Here is a 22,590-nt window from a genome sequence, read left to right as displayed (position 1 = left end):
TAGTGGCAGGTTCTATTGCTTAACTATATATGCCTCCCAAAGCATCCTCTCATACAGCTCCCCACATTTCCTACTATGCAGTGCCCAGGAGGGTTAAAAGACCACAGGAGGAGACACACACCTTTTAGCATAACAACACATGACAACAAGTTAAGGAAGGCCAATCTGGGCAGGATGAAAGACCTGATCATCTTTTAGGGGGACTGTATGTCCCTTCTTCTGAATTTTAGAGGCATACTAAGGGACATGGGGCAGGAGTGGCTGCTGCAAGGAATAGCTGAGAGACTGGGAACCTGGTGGAAGTCAGCTTGGGGTCTCTACAAAGGGGCCATGAACTCCCTGCCCCCAGACCAGGACCGGGAGCGGGGGCTGGTTCTAGGAAGTGGAACTTCTTATCAGAGGGGGAGCGCTGTGCTACCAGACACAGGTCTCTGTGGAGGACCCTGGCTTGCCTTCAAGGGTGCAGCTGAACCACTGTAGCGTCTCCAATGACGGACACCCAGGGTTGGGCCCAGGCTGGAGGTGATGGCTGTTGGCCTGTGTGAAGGAAGGCACCCAGGGGACTCAGTGTGAACAGCTGGCCTACTGTCCCTGCCATCCCTCCCAGACTCTCGAATAGCCCCCAGCATGGGGTTCTGGATTTTCCACCAGAGCCAGAAGCCCAGGAACTAGGCCCCATTCCAATATCCTGATTGATGCCTTCCCACGTGGGGACCCCCACCTGTCTTCTCAGAATGCTTAGCAATAAAACTCTTGAAGCAAAGGGGCTGGAGGACTTGGCTTAAGGGTTGTGGAAGTGGGAAGGAGCTGATGCCCCACTCCCTAGAAGGCTCTGGGGGAATCACAGGGTAGGTGGCCAGTCTGCCTCACGCAGTTGAGCCTGTTTCTCCATCTGCGAAGCGGGAGCAGCTCTCTGGGGTAAGCTTTCTTCCACTGATAGTCTAGCCTTACACTAGGGCTCTTTAGGGAGGTGGTCTAGTGGAGGATGCCAGCCCACTGCCAGAGAGGGGCGAGGCACCCTGCCTTCCCCACCTCCCCTGCCCCCAATGTGTCCAAAAGGGATCTTTGGTGGATTGGAGGCCCATTGCCACTTCCATGTGACCATGCCCTCATTTCTCCCCTCCCCCACCTCACATATTTACAGCCAGCTCCACAAACACAGACAACCAACGGGAGGGCCCATCTAGTCCAAGATTCTGCTTTTACAGGCGAATAAGGCAAGGCCCAGAGAGGTCCAGGTCAGTTAGAGACTCAGAGACTAAGCCACAATCATACCTTAGGCCTGACTGAGAACAGTGCTCTGACCATTCAACCACACTGCCTGGTTGGTGCAGTCCCTGGGCTGGGTTGGAGGGAGGAGGCGGATTCCAGTTACAAAACCCAAGGCATGACCCAACTGGGGCACCCGTGCCCACTGCACTGCTGGGGGTTTGGAGGTGCAGAGTTAGGACCCCACTGGCTCCATCTGGAGGACCCCTCCCCAGAACAAGTGCGGGTTGCAGTAGGAGCATTGATCATCTCGGCTGCCAGGGAGTGCTGGAGCAGGCACTCTGTTCCCGCCTCAGGAAAACCCGCAAACTATGGGGTTGTAAGGAGCAAGGGAGACGACGATTGTTCAATGGGTGTTTAAAAATAGGAATTCCCTTTAAGCGGTCGGGGGGAGGGCTTTGGACAAAGGCAAAACGTCCAAGGTTAGCTAAGGGGGACTCCTGCTGCGGCCTTGACCCTGCCCCCCCCCTCCTCCTCTGGGGGCTGTATAGACCCCAAGGGCTGGCGGGGATTCCGTTCATCTTTGGCTCCGCCCCACCCACTACGAGTCTGAGCTGCTGTGCCTCATAGTCACCACGCTCGCACCTCTGTCCCCACACCACCCTGCCTCAGACCTCAGCAGGGTAGAGTCCGCTGCACCAGCGGGGTCTCTCCATCTGTCCTCCCCCAGAGGCGCCGGCAGCCGCCCTCCCCGCCCTGGGGACCACCTCTCCAGGTGGGCGGCCCCCTGCCCGGCTGATAGGCCCGCTGCGGAACCAACTCGGCCCCGAGATCATAGCGGGATCTCAGCCAAAAGAATTCTTCGCTCTCCTTGGACCTCAGTGTACCGGTCTGAGAAGGGGGCGTCGGCGGGGACGTCGGGGGCTCTGCGCGCGCTTGCGTTGATGTCCCTTCCTCCCTGTGGCTGCCGCCTCGCAGCTGCCCCGCAGCCCCTCCGCGCCCCGCAGCCCCTCTCCACCGCGCTCCACTTGCCTGTGGCCGCCAGGGCGCCCGACCCTGACCTGCTCGGAGCCTCCTCTCCCGAACGATGAGCCGGAACGGCCACGGACACTGCCCACCAGGACCTGACTCCTCCTTTCCCCTTCTTTTTAAAGGGAAGTAACCTGACCCGACCACTACTCCTCCCGGGTAACCTCTGCCCCCCCGCAGCTCCGCCCGGACTCCTCCCCCGCCTGCCCGCAGCCTCCCTGGAGTACCCCCGATGGGGAGCCGCTCCAACGACGGCCGGCCCGCAGGCCCTGGAATTGCTCTTCGGTTCCAGTTCTCCCGCTTCCACACCCTACCCCGCTACGCCCCCCAGCCCCGCTGTGGCCGGAGCCCCAGGGCCCCGCCCCCCCAATCTGGACAGCATCTGCCCTTGGGGGAGGGACACAAAACCTCGCCCTTCGAGTTGGGGCGCCGGGGGTGGGGGGAGCCCCACTCATTCAAAAAAATAAACTGGGCATCCCCCGGAGATGGCTGTTCCAGATAAATGAATGTCGGCAGCACAGAATTTAACTTTCGTGATACCTGGGGCTCGTCATTAAGAAGGCAGAGAAGCAGCAGGACCTAGCAAAAAAAAAAAAAAAAAAAAAAAAAAAAGAGACCAGGGCTTCCCTGGTGGCGCAGTGGTTGAGAATCTGCCTGCCGATGCAGGGGACACGGGTTCGAGCCCTGGTCTGGGAAGATCCCACATGCCGCGGAGCGACTAAGCCCGTGCGCCACAACCACTGAGCCTGCGCGTCTGGAGCCTGTGCTCCGCAACAAGAGAGGCCGCGACAGTGAGAGGCCCGCGCACCGCGATGAAGAGTGGCCCCCGCTCGCCGCAACTAGAGAAAGCCCTCGCACAGAAACGAAGACCCAACACAGCCAAAAAATAAATATAAATAAATAAATAAATTAAAAAAAAAAAAAAGCACTTGTTAGTGTTGGTTTAACACTAACAAGGTGGTTTAAAAAAAAAAAAAAAAGACCAGAGCCAGGAGTATGTTGCTTCCAGCGGCTGTGCGGCCAGCGGCAGGGCACTCCTCTTCTCTGGGTATCTTTTTTACTGGGCAGTACCAGATGATATTTGTATTCCGTTCCTATGACTGCTGTAACAAATTAACACAAACTTAAAACAACGCGCTTATTATCTTACAGTTTTGTAAGTCAAGTCCAAGATGGATCTCACTAGGCTATATTCAAGGGTGTCCACAGGGCTTCCTTCTGGAGGCTCTACAGAACATCCATTTCTTTGCCTTTTCTGGCTGCCTACATTCCTTGGCTTGTGGTCCCCTGCCATTTTCAAAGCCAGCAGTGGCCCATCCAGTCTTTCTGACATTGTGTCACTCTGGTGTTAACTCTTCTTTGGCCTCCTGCATCTGCTTTTAAGGATCCTTGTGATTACATTGTGTCCACCCTGATAATCCAAGATAATCTCCCTATTTTAAGGTTAGCTGATAGCAATTTTAATTACTCTTTGCCACATAGCAAAGCATATTCACAGAATCCAGGGATTAGGTCAAGGGAATCTTCAGGGAGGGGGCATTACTCTGCATACCACAAAGTTCAAGATACCTTCCAGAATCTCAGGTTTAGAAGCAAATTTAGAGATCACCCAGTCTAACTGACTCTCCCTCATCCATTACTGGGATCTGTGGGACAGTTTAGCACTGCATCACCATGGTCCAAAGTGGTTGCTTTTTGACTGACTTGCACTTGCTCTTCCTTTAGAAACAGCACAAGTGGGCTAGGGTGCTCTTAGTAGCAGCCTTGCTTCCCCTTTCTCATTGGTTCCTGTGCTCTTAAAAGCCAGGTCACAAGTTTATTGGAGTATAGAATTGTATGTAAAGTAAAAGTTGGCTCTGAGTGATACCTTAGCAGCTACTCTGGGCCTCTAGTCTCATGCTGCCTGGCCCCCTCCTCTAGCATATTTGACATAATCCTCTCTATGGCTGACAAGCCAAAGAAAGGCTCAATCAGGCCAGGAGAGAATCTTCCATTCTGGGTCCCTGACTTTCTGCTTTAGGCTCTGAGGGCATTTTGAGAGTAATACACAAGCCACTGTGGCAGAAATGCAGCCTGACTTTCTGGAGGGCAGTTTGGGGATGGAAATGAAGGTCACTTTCAGGAATTTAGCCTGATGAACTAGAATATTTATGGACAAGGCTTTTACTGCCTTGTATTATTTATAATTCAGGAAAAATCAGAAATAGCCCAAATATGCAGCTATAGGTGATTGGTTGAGTAAATTATGGTCTTCCCATATAATGAAATACTATCCCACCATGAAAAACAAATCATGTTTTATAACTACTGAATGAAACCATGGGAGAATTTTTTTAAATCCCAGAGTGGGGAAGTCCTTTATAAATATTATACAAAACCTGAAGCCTCAAAAGAAAAGACTGATAAATTTGACTACAAAAAAAAATTTTTTTCTCTGCAAAAAAACCACCACAAGCAACGTCAATAGGGAAACTTCACACTGGGGGAAAATTAGCCTTATCGTCATCACTGTTGGAGCTCAGAGGTAGGTACACTGGGAGTTCCTTATATCGTTCTCATTACTTTTGAGTATGTTTTCAAATTCCTGTAATAAGGAGTTAAAAATCATTTAAGCATATACAAACTTCTGTATGGCAAAAGATGATTATTACATGGGATTATAATATTTGCAACACATACAACAAAGAATTAATATCGATAATGTTTAAAAAGTTCCCTCAAGGTGATTTTTTAATTGAAAACTGGCAAAAACTCACAGAAGAGGAAATAAAAAAGGCCAACCATCACATGAAAAGATGTTCCACCTTAGTCGTATTCAGGAAATGCAGTTTCAAAACAATGAGATGTCGTTTTTTGCCCATGATACGGGCAAAGGTTTAGACTATTGATAACATCTAGAACTGGCCAGGGTATGGGGAACTCACGTTTTCATACACTCCTGGAGCTCTTGTGAATTGCTCTGTTTGAGAAAGTAAAATGGCAAGACCTATTAAAAATTCACATGCATATCCCCTTTGACCCAGTGACTCTGCTTTGGGGGCTTTATCTTAAACCCTGAAGAAACCCAACTAGAACTCAAAGATGTGTAGGAGGAGGCTTATTGCAGCATTCCTTGTTACAGGGGAAAAAAAAAAAAAAAAAAAAGGGCAAAGTGTCCATAGAGTACCATTTAAACAAAGTATTAAACATCCACAGGGAACATTACACAGCAGTTGGAGAGATCAAGTTAATTCTGTTTATATGACCTTGGAATGATGCCCCTAGCATATTTTTAAGTTAAAAAAGCAAGAGCCAAAGTAATATATTTACTATTACTCATCTTCATAAGAACTTTCTTGGTGCATGTAGACTTGTGTAGAGTCATGAGTGTTGGGGTGGTGGAAATGCACCTGCCAAATGATGAATCTCATCGGCCTCAGTGAGGTCGAATTGATGCAAGGGGCTGGGGGGAGCAGGGCCGGGAGAGACTACCATTTTTTCCTTGTACACCTGTGCATTCTTTGAATTGTTAGAACAAACATACATCTGTACTATTTTTGGAGCAACCACCACCAAAACCATTAAAATACTACTTAAAAAAGAAAAGGAGATAGAAAAGCTTTGGGGAAGGGGGAGCTGGAAGGGGTTAAGGTTATTCACTCACTCATCCGGTTGGTCATTCAGTCAACAAACATTTAAGGAGCACCCACTGCCTGTGGGCACCAAGCTCGTCTCTGTGCAGGCAGGTGGCACCTGTCCTGGGGGACTCACGGTCTACCTGGGCAACAGCAGCAGGGATAGTAATGTCCACTGGGGCAGAGGCTGGGCCAGTACTATTCTCTGCTGTGCCCCAGTGCCTAGCATGGGAATGGACACATATCAGATGAATGAGCCAGGTTCCACCCAGTTGTCATGACAGTGGGGAGGAGGGCCACTCTGTTGCCTGGGGAGGGCAGGAGAGGGCCATCAAAAGAGGGAACTAATTGGGTTGAGTCTTGAGGATTGAGTTGAATTATCCTGATGGACAGGTGGAAGAAGGGTGTCCCAAGCAGAGAGAGGGACCAGCATATGCAAAGGCAGGGGGTCAGGTGCCTGCTGGGTATGAAGCTGGGGCGAGCAGGGACTGGACATTGGAGCCTTGAATGCCGTGGTAAGGAGTTAAGACTCGATGAACTTTGAGTAAAGGACACTGATGGAGTCAGATTTGTCTTTCAGAGTGAGCCTCTGGGGAGAGCATGCATGGAGGGGACCAGCATGGAGGGGAATCAGACTGGAGGCTGGAAGAGCAGTTGGGAGGCGTAGAGCCTCTCCAGAGGTGAAGGATCTCAGCAGCAGGCAGAGACCAAGGGACTAGGGGATATTTAGGAGGCTTGGTACCAGGAATTGTGCATGGGTGGGTGGAGGTAGGGTTTTGGGGGAGAGAGGGAAGGGAACCAGTGCTGCAGCTTGGGCTGGAGAGGATGGTGCTAGAGTCAGCACTTCCTGGAGCTGAGAGTTTTTTCTTTTATTATTTCTCATTGCTGTTGTTTTCAAGAATTCAGTTTGGGTTTTATTATAAAATTGATCGAAAACACATTTTTTGAAAAAAAAAAAAAAAAAAGGACAAAGAGCAGCTTTTAGAGCTGACTCTCTTGGCAAGGCCGGAAGTGGGAAAGAGCCTGTTGTTGTTGCGAAGTTGAGCCCAGCGGGGTCCCAGGCGTGGAAGGAACAGAATGGACTGGGAGCCTAGTGGGAGGGACAGCGGTCCCTGAGGTGGGGTGAGAGGGAGGGACAGGCCAGGCGGGGCAGGAAGGCAGGGTGAGCGCCACTCCCCTGGGCCGGCTCCCATCCTAGTGCTCCCTCCACACCCCACCCAACCACGCACTGGCCACAGGCTGCCCCCGGGAGCCTCCCGAGGGCAGGGCAGGATGCTCAGAAGGAGGCCAGCTTTGCAGGCAGACACGTGGCTTCCAGTCAGGGTCTGACACTTACAAGCTGCGCAACTACCTTACCCACAGCCTTCGCCTTCCTCGTCTGTAAAATGGGAAAAACCCCTAGTCGAGCTGTTGTGAGAGTTACTCGAGAAAGGTTGTGCATGGCGTTTACCAATGTCCGGCCCACAGGAGCCCTCAGTAATGATTCCTTCGCGGATGATATGGGTGCAGTGCTTGTCTTTGACCCACTTGGCATAGCCCATGCCTCCTCTGGCCATGCCTCTCCCTGGGCATGTCAGCCTCTTTGTCTAGAAAGTCTCAGCTCTGGGGGTTTCCCCATCTGCCTTCTCGGCCACCCCTCCCGCATCTCTTCGCAGGACCTGCCATCTCCTGAAAGTGCCCTTTGCCTGAGCCCCCTCCTGGACCCTGGCTCTCCCATCCCCCTGAGAGCTCCAAGCTTCTCCCCACCTCCCACCCATAGTCTTTTGCATCCGTCCCCCTCTGCAGGCCTTCCTTCTGCCCACCCAGCCTGAGCTCACCGCACTCCACCTGCCAGCCTGTGAGCCTCCTTTCCCGCCTGGCACTGCCCCATGCAGTGGAGGAATCTCTGTAACATGCCCGTTTTCACCCCCACTGATGGGTTTCCTAGGGCTTCCACAAACTGGGTGGCCAAAAACAACAGAAACGTATTCTCACACTGGTATGGAGAGTCACCAGTCTGAAATCACAGTGTCAGCAGGGCCGTACTCCCTCCAAAGGTGCTGGGGAGGATGCTTCAGTGGCTTTTCCAGCCTCTGGTGGCTCCAGGTGGTCCTTGGCTTGTGGCTGCATCACTCCAATCTCTGCCTGGGGTCACGTGGCCTTCGTCTCTGTGTATCTCCTATACGGACACTTGTCATTGGATTTAGGGCTCACCTGAATAATCCAAGATGATCTAATCTCCAGAGCCCTAACTTAATTACATCAAACACCCTTTTTCCAAATAAGGTCACATTCACAGGTTCCAGAGGTTAGAACTTGGACATGTCTTTTTGGGGGACACCATTCAACCCACTACACTCAGCAGGGCCCTGGGGCCCTCCTCAGCTTCCCCAATCTCTTCCAGGCCAGCCTTGGTCCACTCGCCATGTGGCTCACCTGAAGCACACCCACCTGTCACCCCCAACCCTGCACTGCAGCCTCCTTCACCTCCAGCATCAGAAAGAAAATCACAGGCATCCTTCCCACCGGCCCTCGGGGCACCGCCTTCACGGCACCTGGGAGACCTGCTCCAACCTTCTGGCCTCCCAGGGCTTCCTCCTCTTGCTCTGGCAGCCTGAGACCTTTTCCAAAACTCTCTTCTCTGAAACTCCAGACTCTGGACAGTCAGCCCCTCTCAGTCTCAGGGACATTTGCACTCCCAAGCCTTCACTTTCCTCACATATGAAGAGGAAGATCTGAGAGGAGGATCTGAGAGGCCCCTCAGGCTGCGGCATTCTGGAATTTCTCCTCTTCAGAGCCCTCAGGAGGCTTCAGGGCTTCCACCAGCCCAGCTTGTCCCCTAGTGCTCCAGGGCCCCTGAGAGGCGCAAACTGTTCTGGAAAGGGGTCAGCCTGCCCTTGGCCTCGGTCATGGGAAACGGGTCAGTCCTCTCCCTGGTACTCAGTTCTGCACAAAACGTGGCCCCCAAGACAGGCTGCCCACAGGAGAACTGGGACCATGGGCCCAGTGGTCACTGAAGCCTACTCCAGGCTCCTAGGGACCTGGAGCCTGTGCCTGGCTGGAGGTTTCAGGAAAAGGTTAGACCAGACCCTGAGTCCAACACTGCTACTTTCAGGGGGCGGGGGTGTGTGGACAGTAGCAGTTAAGGGTCAGGCTTTGTAATCCTGCCTGTGACGCTTACTAGCTGAGCAACTCTGGGCAAGTATTATATCTTCTCGGCTTCCTCATCTGCAGGTAGTAATAGCACTTTACCTCTCAGGGTTGTGGTGAGGATTAAGGGAGGGAATTCACAAAAAACTTGTCAGGCAGCTAGGGTCGAATCAGGCTAGCCATTTTATCACCGTCATTATAGGCAGCCCCGGGCCTCCAGCCTCTGTCTGTACTTGCCTCTCCCTTCAGCCCCAGACCTGAGCCTCCTGCCCAAGACCCTAGGGCTCAGTGATGTGCTGATTAAATGTTTAACAATCCGCAGGGGGTGGGCTTGAGGGGTTAGCACTGATTTAGCATTTTTCCCATCTCCCTGGTGTAAATAATCCCACCAGTCTGAATTCAAGCTACCACAGGAGGAGGAGCTGGGAAGAGACCATCTCCCCTTAATAGACACAATGGTGTGCAGAACCACAAGAGCATAAATACCAGTCAGAAGTGGGAACGTAATTAGGAGGCCATGAGTTTTGAGTATTATAATCTTTGTTTTTTACATATTTTGTTTAATGGTAAGCATATATGATTTAATTTTTAATAATGGCTATGTTTAACAACTGATTCGTGAAATTCCTGAAATTTTAACAGCCGGCTCTCCCATGTGGGTACCAGCTGGCTCCAGAACCCCACTGCTGCCATGCTGTGCCTACTCTTCCAGGAGACGTGGGGCTGCTCTGAAAACCGTGGGGCCTGGCATCTGCCCACCTCCTCTCCCCCAACAAGGTGACTCTTGGGGAACACTGTGTTTAAGCAGGTGCTGTCTCTGGGGTTCCATATGTAGCCCATATTCATGCCTGCGGGCCCTCACCCCTGGACCCTTGGCCTGCCACTCAAACTCCTTTGGGGTTAAAAGGCACAGGTTTTGAATTCAGGCACACCTGGTTCAGATTCTGGATCCAGCCTTTAAGAACTGAGTGACCCTCAGCAAGTAATTTTATCCCAAAGAGGTTCATTTTCCTCATCTGTAAAATAAGGATAAGAATTTTATTAGAATTCTAGTCTAACAGAGTTGAGTTTTCTATAAAAACTGTTTATTGAGGTATACTGGACATACAATAAACTGTACATATTTAAAGTCTGTAAGATCTGACACGTATATACAGTCATGTAACCATCTCCACACTTAAGATAATGAACATATCTGTCACCTCAAAAGTTTTCTCATGCCCTTTGTAATCCCTCCCTCTTGCCCCCCTCTTTCCCACCCAGTGGTTCCCAGGCAGCCACTGATCTGCTTTTTGTCACTATAGATGAGTTTATGTTTTCTAGAATTTTATACAAATGGAATCATTTGTGCCTGGTGCAGAGTACACACTCCAAATCCACGAGCTGCTGTAGCAGTCAGCTGAGGCTATGCTATACTGCAGCAACAAACAGCCCCCAGATTTTAGCATCTTACAACAAGGTTTATTTCTGACTCACATTACATGTCTGTCATGCAGCTCTGCACAAAGTCAGCTCCACTCCAAGACCCAGGTTGAAGGAACAGCCCTTATCTGGGACACTGCAGGTCTCCTGGCAGAGATAAGAATGAACGTGGCAGCACCATGACTCCTGAAGTTTCTTTTTAGAAGTGGCACACCTCACTCATGCTCAGGTTATTGACCAAAGCAAGTCAGGTAGCCAAGCCTGATGTCAAAGGTATGGGAAGTGTCATGCTCCCCCAAGGAGAGGCAATAGATATTTTGAACGGTAATAATGTCTACCAGAGCCACTTTCACTATTATCGTTGATATTGTTCTAGTTGGAGATCATGCAGAGGCTCCACACACGCGATCTAGCCTGATGTCCCCTGAAGCACCACCACCCTGGGCTGGGTGCTCTCCTTCTCAAGGGTCAGGGTCCTCCCATTCACCAGTGCCCACCTCATTGATTTGGAAATTTAGAGACTAGCTAAGCCCACCAGGCCCCACATCTCTGTCATCCTTGGCCCCAGCTCACTCTGTGCACCCATCCCATCCCCCTGTCAGCCCTACCCCCCCTTCTCACTGAGCCCCAGAAACCCTGGTTCCATGGCCCGCACTCTCCCAATCTGGGCCTCTCCTCTGAGCTGGCTGCCTAAACTGGGCAGTGTCCCTGTAAGCCAGGGGTTCTCTATGCACACGGCTTCCCTTCCCTCCCACAAGCCCACCCTCCACAGGCATTGCCCACTGCGTCTCAGTCTCTTCTGACTCTGCTCCCCAAATCTAACTTACACTCACCCCAAATCCAGCTCCTCCATGGTGCCAGACAGAGCAAGGCCTATCATCTGTGGGGCTACTCAAGCCCCTGGTCATCGCCTGCCTCACCCATCCCCATGCTTCCCTCCACACTGGATGACGATCCCCAAGTCCTATCAGTTCTAATCCTAGAATGCCCCATGAATCCTCCAATTCTCTCCACCTCCATGGTCTCACCCTGACCTGGTCACCACCAAAGCCTTCCTAATTGGACTCCTGGAATGTTTTTTTCTCCCTTTTCATCCATTCTCCTCACTAAAGCCAGAGCAAAACTGGACACATACACCTCCCCCATGCCCAACACATGCACACACAGACCACTCCTTCCCTGGCTTCCTATTGTCCTCAGGATGGGCTCCAACACATTCCCTGACTCCAAGGCCCCAGCTCTCCATCACCTCCCTGATCTGTCTCCACGCCTGTCCTCAGCTACTTGCAGGCCCTTTGTTTGCCCAGTTCTCACTCTCTCTGGCCTCCCAGCCCCTGCAGGAAGTGGCTAATTCCTTGATGAGTGAATGGGTTGTGCTGAGCCAGGAGGTCTTCCCCACCACTCACAAATGAGCTCAGAAACCCCGTGCGTGCAGCACCAGCTCTGCCTACTGAATGCATTTGAGGGCTGAGAACACAGGGGTCTCTTCCAGCCTGGAAGGACGGTGTGTGAGGATGGGGTGTGTGGGGTGGGAGAGAGACCAACCAGTGACAAGGACGACGGTAACAACGACCTAACATTTATTCACCTCATACCATGGGCACTATCCCCAGTGCTTCCAAGAGACAAATTCTTTCTTTCTTTTTTCTTAAACCCGTAAGTGATTTTTTAATTGAAGTATAACAAGCCTAGAGAAAAATACAAAATCATAAATGAAGAACTCAATGAAGGTTCACAAAGTGAACACACTGTGAAACCAGCACCCAGATCAAGAAAGTGAGCTTTCTCAGCACAAGGAGCCCCACTCCTGCCCCTTCTTCTCTGTCGTTCTAGGAGGACACCCACTATCCCAGCTTCTAAAATCATGCATTCACTTTGCCTGTGTTTGAAGTGCAAATAAATGAAACCATACAACCTACATGGTTTTCTGCCTGGCTTCTTATGCCTGGTGTTGTTGTTTGTTAGATTTTTCCACATTGTTACATGTAGTTGTAGTTTGCTCTTTCTCGTGGCTGTGTAGTAGTCCAGGGTACTTATTTATTCATGTGTTCCATTCTTGATGGGCATCTGGCTGTTCCCAGTTTTTGGTGATTACACATAGAGCTGCTGTTAACATTTTTGTCCCCGTCTTCCAGACACGCACACTAGTTTGACATCACTGAGTCATAGGATAAGCATGTACTAACTCCAGCGGATTCCACCAGGCTTCCCACTAGCTGTGTTCGAGGTTCTGGATTAACTCTAATCCTCAGGACAACCCTCTGCATGTGATGTGGTGGACAGGCGTCTCTTTCCTGCTTGGCAAGCTCCTCACTGTGTGATGCTGGGGCCAGCCTCCTCTACTTGCTGCCCTGGCCCCTGAACCTGAGCTTCACCAATCAGAGGCACTGCCTAGGAGTCTATCTATTCAGGGAAGGCCAGCAGGGTCTGTGGCCCTGGGGTCCAGTGTTGGCAGAGCTGGTGTCGTGCTCCAGAGAATATTTTTCCTTGTGTCATGCACAGCTTTGTTTTGGGCTTTCCACCTTTCCATTGAGCGTGAGAGCTTCCCTATGGCCCTTTAGTAAGCTTCTGGGTTGGTGCTATTGTTTGCAACCAAGAACCTTGACTGATTCAAGGAAGCTGTTTTACTCCCATTTCACAGATGAGGAAACAGAAGCACAGAGAGGTTAGGGATGTTGCCCAAGGCCACACAGCTAGCAGGTGGTGGAGCCAGGATTCAAACCAAGTTTATATCCCATTCAGGGCTTTATGTCTCTATGATAAGTGCGTTCTCATACACTATTCCTACAACTAGAAGTAGGCAGCTACATGACTCACTCAGGCTCATGCAGTGAATTGAGAAGCCAGGCCCCATGACTCCCACCCCACAGAGCTTCCTGCCCTCAAGCCTGGAGTAGGTGTGGAGCTCCATGCATGTTGAGAGGGGAACAGTAGAATTGTTCATTCATTCATTCATTCATGAACAATCATTTATTTACCTGACAGCTAAAGTGGGTCAGGCACTGTGCTAGGCACAGCAAAACAGCAGCAAAAAATAGTGAAAAGAACAGAGTTTGACATTACAAACACTATCACGTCAGGTGATAAGTGCCATGAGAAATAGTAAAGGGCAGGGAAGTCCTCTGACAGCGACATTTGTGCAGAGACTCTCCTGAAGCGAGCGAGTGAGAAAGACCTGAAGACAGGCAGAGGGGATGGCCAGGGCCAAGGCCCGGCCCGGCCTGGAGTCTGAGGCCTTTCTGGGGCCACGGGAGCCAAGAGCAGCTCACCAGGTCTGGGCTGGAGCTGGGAGTGGGTGACCTGATAGGAAAGGGTTGTAACCCTGAGCACTGCGGCTCAGGGAGAGGCCTGAAAGGACGGCCCGCTGCGGGCCACCAACCTGTGCCAGGCACAGCGCAATGCCAGGTAGCATCACTGTATCACTTGCCTGTTTGGCACAGACCTTGGACCCAGGGATTTCCTTCCAATCTTGTAACATCATCGTGCACAATAAACAGCTGATGGGTTGGTTGGCACTTCATAGGGCCCAGGTAGGCCCCAGTTGGTGGAGAAGAGGCAGGTAGAGGCTGGGAAACTCATCAAAAAACGAGAGGGAATTTCAGCAGAAAACACCCCAGAGTGCACAGTCCAGCATCTGAACGGGAGCCACCTCCTCGTGGACCAGCTAGCTGTACCTCCCAGACACACAAAAGGAGTTCCAGAAAAGCTGGCTTAGCAGTTAGCAGTTCAAATCCTAGCTTGCCTCAGTTAGAGAAGCACTTTCCTAGCAAGAGAGGATTACCTTCCAGGCTGTACATATTGCCATCTTTGGCATGCAGCGACCTCAGGCCTGCCCGCCAGAGTAAGATTCGTGTGGCCCGCGGCCAGCTGGGGAGCCACTCGGAGGCTTGGAGAGGGGTCAAGGGAAGGGCGACCAGTGCCAAGGGCTCAGAACTGGGAGGTTGGAGGAAAGCTTCAGTGCCAGGCTGCCCAGGGCAAAGGCGGTGATCTTCTGCGGTGGGCATGCCCTGGGCTTGTGTCTCTTGGCCTCCAGTTTCACTTTCAGCTTGTAAGGGTCTAGGGATGGGGTACGAGGAGGCTCCTTGCCCCTCCCACCTCAGGGCCCCAGCGGGAAGAGGCACACTGACTCACCAAGCCGCAGTTGCCATCGACAGGGTCCTACCCAGGCCAGCACAGGAGCAAACTGCAGCAGCTGCAGGTGTGGCAACCTCCTGGGTTCTCCTCTCTGTTACCACAGGAGAGGTAGGGCCTGGTGGCAGAAGCATCATGGACCACCAGTAACATCCCCAAGCCCCCATCTGGTACCTCCAGTTGTCGGTGCCTGAGACAGACCTGTTGGTAAATATTTTGAATGTCACCTGAGCCTGGGGAGTCAATGGATCCCAGTCTTTGAAAAATTCACCTGGCTGCCTCTCCTCAGCTGCCGCTAGGGTGCTCAGTCCCTCCGAGGAAGCTTGGGTTGCATTGGGGTGAGGCCCTCACTTAATCCGGCGACTAGCACCACACAACGCCTCTCATTCGCTTGTACCATGGCCTCCGTCTCGGAGCTCACCTGCCTCTACTCGGCCCTCATCTTGCACAACTATGAGGTGATAGTCACGGAGGATCAACGCCCTCATTAAACAGCTGGTGTAAATGTTGACCTTTTCTGGCCAGGATTGTGTGCAAAGGCTCTGGCCAGTGCCAACATCGGGTGCCTCATCTGCAAGGCAGGGGCTGGTGGGCCTGCCTATCAGCTGGGGCGGCACCAGCAGGAGGTCCTGCCGCCTCCACCACTGCTGCCCCAGCTGAAAAGACAGTGGCAGCAAAGAAAGAAGACTCTGAGGAGTCTGATGATGACACGGGCTTTGGGCTTTTTGACTGAACCTCTTTTGTAACATGTTCAATAGCTGAACTCTTAAAATAATAAATGAATAAATATTTACCTGTACCTCCTCTTTTCTGTCATTTCAGCTGTGCCTTTATCCCATGGGTTTGTAAAGGGCATTCATCATCACCAATACAGAAAATAACCCCCAACCTGCCCTCTTGAAAGTGTGGTCCAATCCTAGGCGGGAGGGGAGGGCACCCCTATACCCAAGTGCCCTCAGGCCAGGCTGATATCAGAGTTGAAAAAAAATGTAAGGTTTGGTCTTGAGAAAGCCTAAAGATCCCATTTCTCACAGGAAGCGTGGAGTCCCTATAGGAACCCAACCCTCGGCCAGGCCTGCTTGGCCAGAGGCCCTCACCCCTGTCCTGGCCAAATGCTGACTCCTCCCACTGTGTCTTTGGGACCTCTCCGTTTCCCCCTGACTCTGGGGGAAGGGAGTTCTAGGCTCTGTCCCCCACGCTTCCGGTCCTACCAATCCCAAGCTCGCTCTTCTATGTCTTCAACCTCCTCACTGTAAGGGAAGCTTCACTTTCCAGAAATTCCACCACTTCCCCTACAGCTTTATCCACCAGTGGCCTCTAGATATGGGCCACTGGTGGGGCCAGGCCAGCATCCACTGTCCCCATCATCCCTCTGCAGCCCCACCTTTGAGGCCTTCTGCCAGGACTTGAGCACTACAGACGTCCGTCTCTCCTTCCCAGCACCACCAAACCTCTCCCAGCTAACTGCATCTACTTCAGCTCCCATTCCCTCTGCAAAAATCCCAATGATGACAGCAGCCAGTGTTTATGGAGTCCCTTGTGGTCTTCATCAATTCTGTTAACCCTCAAACAGTGCCCTAAGGCAGGAGCTATTGGTACCCCTTTATGGATGTGGTCACTGACCTTCCGAAGGCTCTGTACATCAGAGCTAGCTTGTGACACACACTCTTATACAACCACCTTGTGGGTGAGACCCACCCCACCACTAGGCTAGAACCACCCCTTCCAAGTTCCCTCATTTCGCTGCCTCACTTAGAGGGCTTGGGGTGGAGGAGCAATGGCAAGACCAAGAAAGGTCATCTCTTCTAAGTCCCACCCCTTGGCCTCTCAGCAGGGGCCCTTCCCACTGAAAGTCCTCCGGCGACTTGAAGTTGCCCCTCTGTCTAGACTCTCATCTCCCTTTCTCTGCCCACAGGCTGAGTCCTCTTGGCCACATAGCTCGCCCACATGGCTTCAACCACCATCTCTCTGGGATGGACATTCATTTCCTCTCTGCCCACTCCCAGGTTCCCAGCTGGCTGGTGGACATGTGCCCCAGATACTCTCAGGCAACTCGTGTCACATGTCCACACCCAACCTCTGGTCTTTCTCCCTCGCTGGTCCTCTGGTCACGTGGGCTCCACTGTCATCAGCTTTGCCTTTCTCCTCTCCCTCATCCTCCACAGGCCATCACCTGGTCCCTCCCTATAGGCTGTTCCCAATGCCATTACCCAGGTTCTTTCCCCAAATGCTGACTGAGTATAGGGCCCTGGAGAGCATAAGCTACAAGTTGCTGTTAGAATGAGTTACCATTTGTCTCAACTATTCACTCATTCAATAGTTATTTATTGAGCAGTACATACCAGGCACTGGTCATAGCAGCTGGGACACAGCACTGAACAGGAGAGACAAATCCCTGCCTTTGAGGGGCGTACATCCTAGTAGGGGAGATAAAAACTACAACTCAAACACACAGGACATCAGAGTGCCATGGAAAACAGAGAGGCAGAGCAAGGACGGGGTGGTCTGGGAGGCCTCTCTCTCTACAGAGGACGGCAGGATTGTAGTGGACTGAGGTCAACCACCAAGGTCAAATGGAACAGAACTCTTTGAGGAAAGTACACTCTCTCAGTTTCAGTAATAAAAATCCAGGGGCTTTGTTTCTTAATCTTTTAAATTGGAAACACTTGTTGCTTCCAGGGATGGGGGTGGGTGCTCCGTGGTTTGGGGGAACAGGGTGAGAGTCTGGCTGAACAGCCTTTTGTTACCTTAAATTTTGAACCACGTGAATTTCCTTTTCAGAACATTAATTCATTGAAATAGGAAAGAACTTGAACAGTCTTCTGGAAAAGATTAATCATTTCCATGGAACTACTGCCTTATAGGAGGCCCGTCTACCTGCCAACTGCTGCCAGACATCGCAGATGTAGCATCCTCCAGTGCTCCCCAGTGGGCAACATTTTAACCATGAGATCAGCCATTTGTCCACCTGCGGGCACTGGCCACGTTCTGGTACACACAGGTATGTGGACACCAGGCTCCCGATGACCACAAGGAGATGGGTAGGGCAGGAGACTCGGGAAGCTGAAGACCAGGATGTTTGCTAGGAGACGACATCCCCACCCCACCCCAGGTGACTCCCATACCTCATTGGCTCTTGTCCTGGCTATCACACTCTCTCTTGATCTTTATCTTCAGGCACTGATCACTGTTGCATCCTATTTGGAAACCCATGGACCACACTAAGGAAATCCCCTACTAAAGACTGGTCCACGAGACAGGACTTAGCCAGCAGCCTGGTTTCAGCCATACTCCCCTGGTTTCTTTCCTGGTGAAGCTGGGGCCCGAGAGGTCTTCCCTAGGTTGGCTCCATGGAGGTGGAGGTGGTGGGGAGGAAAGGCTGGCTCTGTAAGTGGCAGAGGCCTGAATAACAGGGACTTGAGAAGACTCGAGATAGCTGACTTAATCCTTAATGTGACAAGCACAGGGCCATGACCAGGCCTAGCAGAAAGGTGGGTACGTATGGACTGAATGTTTGTGTCCCAAATTCATATGTTGACATCCAATCCCCAATGTGATGGTATTTGGAGATGGGACCTTTGAGAGGTAATTAGGTTTGGATGAGGTCACAGGGGTGGAGACCCCATGGTGGGATTGACACCCTTATAAGGGGATGAAGAGCCCAGAGCTTTCTCTTCATTATTTCAGGACACAGCAAGAATATGGCCCTCTGTGAAACAGGAAGTAGGCCCACACTAGGCACCAAATCTGCTGGCACATTGATCTTGACCAGCCTGCAGAACTGTGAGAAATGTTTGTTATTTAAGCCACCCAGTCTATGGTATTTTTGTTCTAGCAGCTTGAAGACAGGCTGTTTGGAGCATAGACAGCAGAGCATGATGGGGTCAGCTGGGGTTGGGAAACGGGTTACTGTCCTTTAAATATTCCATAAAACACAAAGTCACTGACTCTAGTCTCCACAAATTCAGGCTGCCAGTCAGATGCGACCTGAGCACTCAGAGATGCGCAGCAGAGACAGCTGCAGGAGGCAGGGCCTCACTGCTCACAACCTTCAGTGCCCAGAACTGAGCCTGGCATCCACCAAGCACTGAGAAATTGCATAATGGAGAAATATTAGATTTTTGTCAGTGGCAGTGAACACTGAAAACCCAGTATTCTGTACCACTTCAGGAAATCCTCATTGTAAACCATCCAGGGCCAAGGGCTCCCAAATTCAAACCTGGCCCCTATTTTCATAACCAACATCTCTCAGCAGCAGTATTTGTATCCCTCTCCAAAAAAAGGCCAATGAGGATTTCCTCTTATTTTTCAAAAAAGTTTATGGCTTTGCTGATAACAAGCAAGAAAGGTAGCTGGATTTGCAGGCAACCTCAAGTAGTTAATGAACAATTACTGTGGCTCATCCAAAGGGATCAAGTGTTCCAAACAAAAGACCAGGCTCAAGTTTTATGTCATTTTTAGAAGCAGTATGAGGGATGATGTTGGGATGCCCACTGCTGGAGTCTCTAGGACCGGTCAGTGGCTTTTGGGAATCATTGGTTTCTGGCAGGCAAAACATTCAAAGACTATTCCAGAAAATCCAGGACATGTGGCAGCAATGCGATAAGCCATGAAACGAACTCAAGAAAAACAACTTGATATGTATATGTATAACTGATTCACTTTGCTGCACACCTGAAACTAACACAACATTGTAAATCAACTCTACTCCAATAAAAATTTAAAAAAAAGAAAAAAGAAAACTGACTTGGTTCTAGCTCTGTGACCCTTGACACAACACTAAACACTCTGGGCTTCTGCTTCCTCACCAGTTCAATGGAGGCATGTGGAGGACCCCCCAGCTCACACTCTTTGATGCTGTCACTGGCTACCAAGCCGGTTTTTACCACAGTTTCTGAGAAGCTACCTAAACTTTTTGAGGTTTCCTTACCCATAAGAAAGAAAATAAAATTGGGAGAAGCCATCTTGAGCAGTGAAAAATAATGAACTGTGGATTTAGGCAGACAGACAGTCTCAATTCTTAGCCCATGTGAACTAAAGCAGGTTACTTGACCTCTCTGAGTCTTACTTTCTTGACTTGCAAAATGGAGATAACAGTGTCTGTTGTAAGGATTGTGGAAGGATCTCGCTCATGCCACCTTACAGGAGGTGCAAAATAAATATCGTTTTCCTTCTTTGTTCCTATATCACTTTCAGCAAATGTGAGAGGGATGTGAATATACTGAAATGTCTGTTAAAAATAAAAATTAAACTCTTTAAAAGAATATGAGAGGTTTTAACATCAGATAGATATATAAACCTACATTTCCCTCTTCCAACATAAGAGGGCCTACATTCTGATCAACACTACCCATCTCTGAGGTTATCAGAGATGTTCCAGAAGACTGAGGCTAAGAGGCTACAGGGAGCAAAGGGCACCAACCACAGGAAGCACTGTTCAAAGCGGGAAAAGACATGGTCCTGACCATGGTCCTGTTGGGCACCATCTCAGACGGACTCTGCGACAGCATCAGGAGGCCTGAGGAAATAGTTTGGGCCACCGGCCGGCAGGCACGAGAAGTCCCCAGGCCGGGAGGCTTTACCATGATGGTGCAGCGAGCTCCCTAATCTCAAGGCAGCTCAACATCATATCTGAGACCTGGCCCCGAGGCAGCGCAGGAGTAAGAGGCACTACTTCGGGGAGCAGCTTCAGCTCTAAGTTAACCACAGGAAGAAAGGCTCTTACCGAACGTAAACACTTACAGGTTTCCACAGCTAGCTCTAGAGGACTGTCATCTGAGGGGAACAGGGCGTGCCCAGAGTGAGCCCACGCAGGGACCCCTCGCACACTGGGGAGAAGATGCTGCACTGCCACTGGTCTCAGCCAGCAGGCTGCCCGTATCCCCAGCCTTCCCCTGTGCCAGGTCCAGAACACATGACCCCAGCTCAGGCTCTCATGCTTCAGAAGCTGGTGTAGACAGCACTGGGTTTCCTGTACAAAGAAGACTCATCATTCATAACACAGCAACTGACCCGTCTGCTCCTCGGAAGGAGAATGTATTTTAAACCTAGAAGAGTCATAATTCTTAGATGTTCCACATGTTGTCAGCTTTGCTTTCTACAGACACAGGGCCCCTCCCCTTTGAGGGGGACCCCTCTGGCTGTGTGGGGGTGCCCTCCCTATTGGCAGAAATGTGGGGGGCAGGCAAACAACAGGCTTATGATTTGGATTGTGTCCTGCACATAAACACCTGGGAGAGCAGGGCCAGGACTGTGGCAATGGGGAGTGTATGCCGCAGGAGGTGGTGATGAGACAGCATGGCTATACAAAAGGATTCTGGGTGTGCCAACTCTAGTAGAGTCAGTAGGCAACTCTGGCTCTCATAGCATCCTGCCCTTGTTTGCCACTCACCACACCCCCAAATCTAGAGGGTCAGCCCTTTTCTCGCTATGGCACCTCACCAGGAAAGTCAAAGCTACAGGACCTCAGGGAGCCTCGTGGTGCTAAGGTTGAAGACTCGCGCCACAGAACATCCTCGTGGTGGGGTTCTGGGAGCAGGGGGGCCTCTCACTACAGTCTGCAATCCCTGGGAGTGGCTGCACGTGGCAGGTAAAGGGGGCGAGTGGCTTGGGCACCTGACCCCCACTGAGGAAGCCAGGGCCCCTCACATCTGCAGTGGCTGTGTGTACAAGAGATGGGCAAGGCCGCACATGTGAGAAGCAAGCACAGGCTGCCAGTGGACACAGGACTCCTTCCTGCTTCGGGACAGCAGGGGCCACGGCCTGAGGCTGGACTCCTCTAGGGCGCAGAGCGGGTTTTGCTGCAGGACTGGCTCGGCTTTGCTGGTTCCAAGGACTCAGTTCAGCCATCTTCCACTCTCAGACAAACTGGGACAGGTTGGGGACTTTGATGTTGAGATCGCCGATGTTGATATTCCGAGGCATCTCTGGCAGGTTGATGTTTTTCACAGCGGACACGGCCCGGGCGGGTGCTGCTGAAAGGCCACCCTGAGGAGACGTGAAGGTGGGTATGAGAGAAACCCTCAGTGTCATCTGCTTAAGGCTTAAATAAAAACAAGTGAAAGAGGGCTAGAAAATGTCCAAACCGAGCACATGCAATGCACATTTTGATTTTTCCCTCCTTATGCCTCAAAGGTGGCCAACACAACAATCTTTAGGTTAGTGGGTTCCATAGTACAGGGACCCAAACTGCACTCCTAAAGGTGGGCTGTGTCTTATGCAGTTTTATAGCCCCAGTGCCAACAGTGCCTGGCACACAGTAGGTGTTCAATAGATGCCTGTTGAAATAACCAAGGAAGTTTAACCAAGTCATATTCAGCAACAGGGTTATGAAACAAAATAAAACAAAACCCTTTCCTCAAGAGACTGAAGACTCTTACAGAGGAGGGCAGTCACAGGGAAATTCTTAAAGGGAAAAGGAATGTCACAGCTTAGGACAACCGCTTGCCAACTAATACCATGAAATGGACAAGAGCTGGCTTTGGAAATGTCATGTGGCCACAAGACGGAAGGACACGTAGGAGGTGGAGTGTACCCACAGACACAGAAGGTCTGCGAACAACAGAGAGGAAAGGTGCCTGCGGTCAGCCCTCACTCTCCAGGCTCGGCCCCGGTGTGCGGAGAAGGGGAGAAGTCGATGAGGATGTTCTCAAAACCATTTCGTCCTTCTTGACTACTTTCAGGATCCTGACTCCAATCCCACCCTCGCCCAGCAAGTCTCCATTGCTTCTAGTTTCGAAACCCCTTGCCTCTGACTCACTTACTATTTCTGGAAGCTTCCCAGCCTACATTTCTAAGAGAACTATAGTTGCCACAATAGTTGCGGTCTGGAAAAGCTTCTTCAGCAGGACTGCCAGTCCTCACAGGAAGCATTCCTGGTTTCGCAAGATCAAGTTCCGTTACACAAAGCAATGAAGCTCTTTAAGACACTTAGATAATTGAAGAGGTAATTTGTTCTGCTTGTTCTGCCACGTGTGAAGGTGTATGCCTGTAACCTCTACTCCCTGGCAAGGCTGACGAAGGCGATGGAGAGACCTCAGGGGAAAAGGATGGGAAT

General features: G+C 51.0%; 1 protein-coding gene and 1 pseudogene across 2 annotated transcripts in view; one reads left to right on the top strand and one right to left on the bottom strand.

Annotated features, from left to right (window-relative positions):
• Window positions 1–13,350: 13,350 nt before the first annotated feature.
• AP3S2 (adaptor related protein complex 3 subunit sigma 2) overlaps window positions 13,351–22,590 on the bottom strand; it is a 60,185-nt gene continuing 50,945 nt past the window's right edge. Inside the window, exons 6-7 of one of the 2 annotated variants that reach the window (XR_003621685.2) lie at window positions 16,877–21,521; window positions 13,351–14,735 (exon numbers count right to left, since the gene is read on the bottom strand). Coding sequence is in view for 1 of the 2 variants with exons in the window: in XM_007194341.3 (XP_007194403.1) it covers window positions 21,393–21,521 (129 nt within the window). In the remaining variant the exon portion in view is untranslated. Of the gene's footprint in view, window positions 21,522–22,590 lie in introns of both variants that reach the window. The other variant, XM_007194341.3, reaches the window with a different exon arrangement.
• On the top strand, window positions 14,933–15,267 carry LOC103004490 (60S acidic ribosomal protein P1-like; annotated as a pseudogene).

This window comes from Balaenoptera acutorostrata, chromosome 3, assembly GCF_949987535.1.
Source record: "Balaenoptera acutorostrata chromosome 3, mBalAcu1.1, whole genome shotgun sequence".
Lineage (NCBI taxonomy): Eukaryota > Metazoa > Chordata > Mammalia > Artiodactyla > Balaenopteridae > Balaenoptera > Balaenoptera acutorostrata.
Note: the sequence above shows the minus strand (reverse complement) of the source record. Positions and strands in the feature narration are given on the sequence as shown.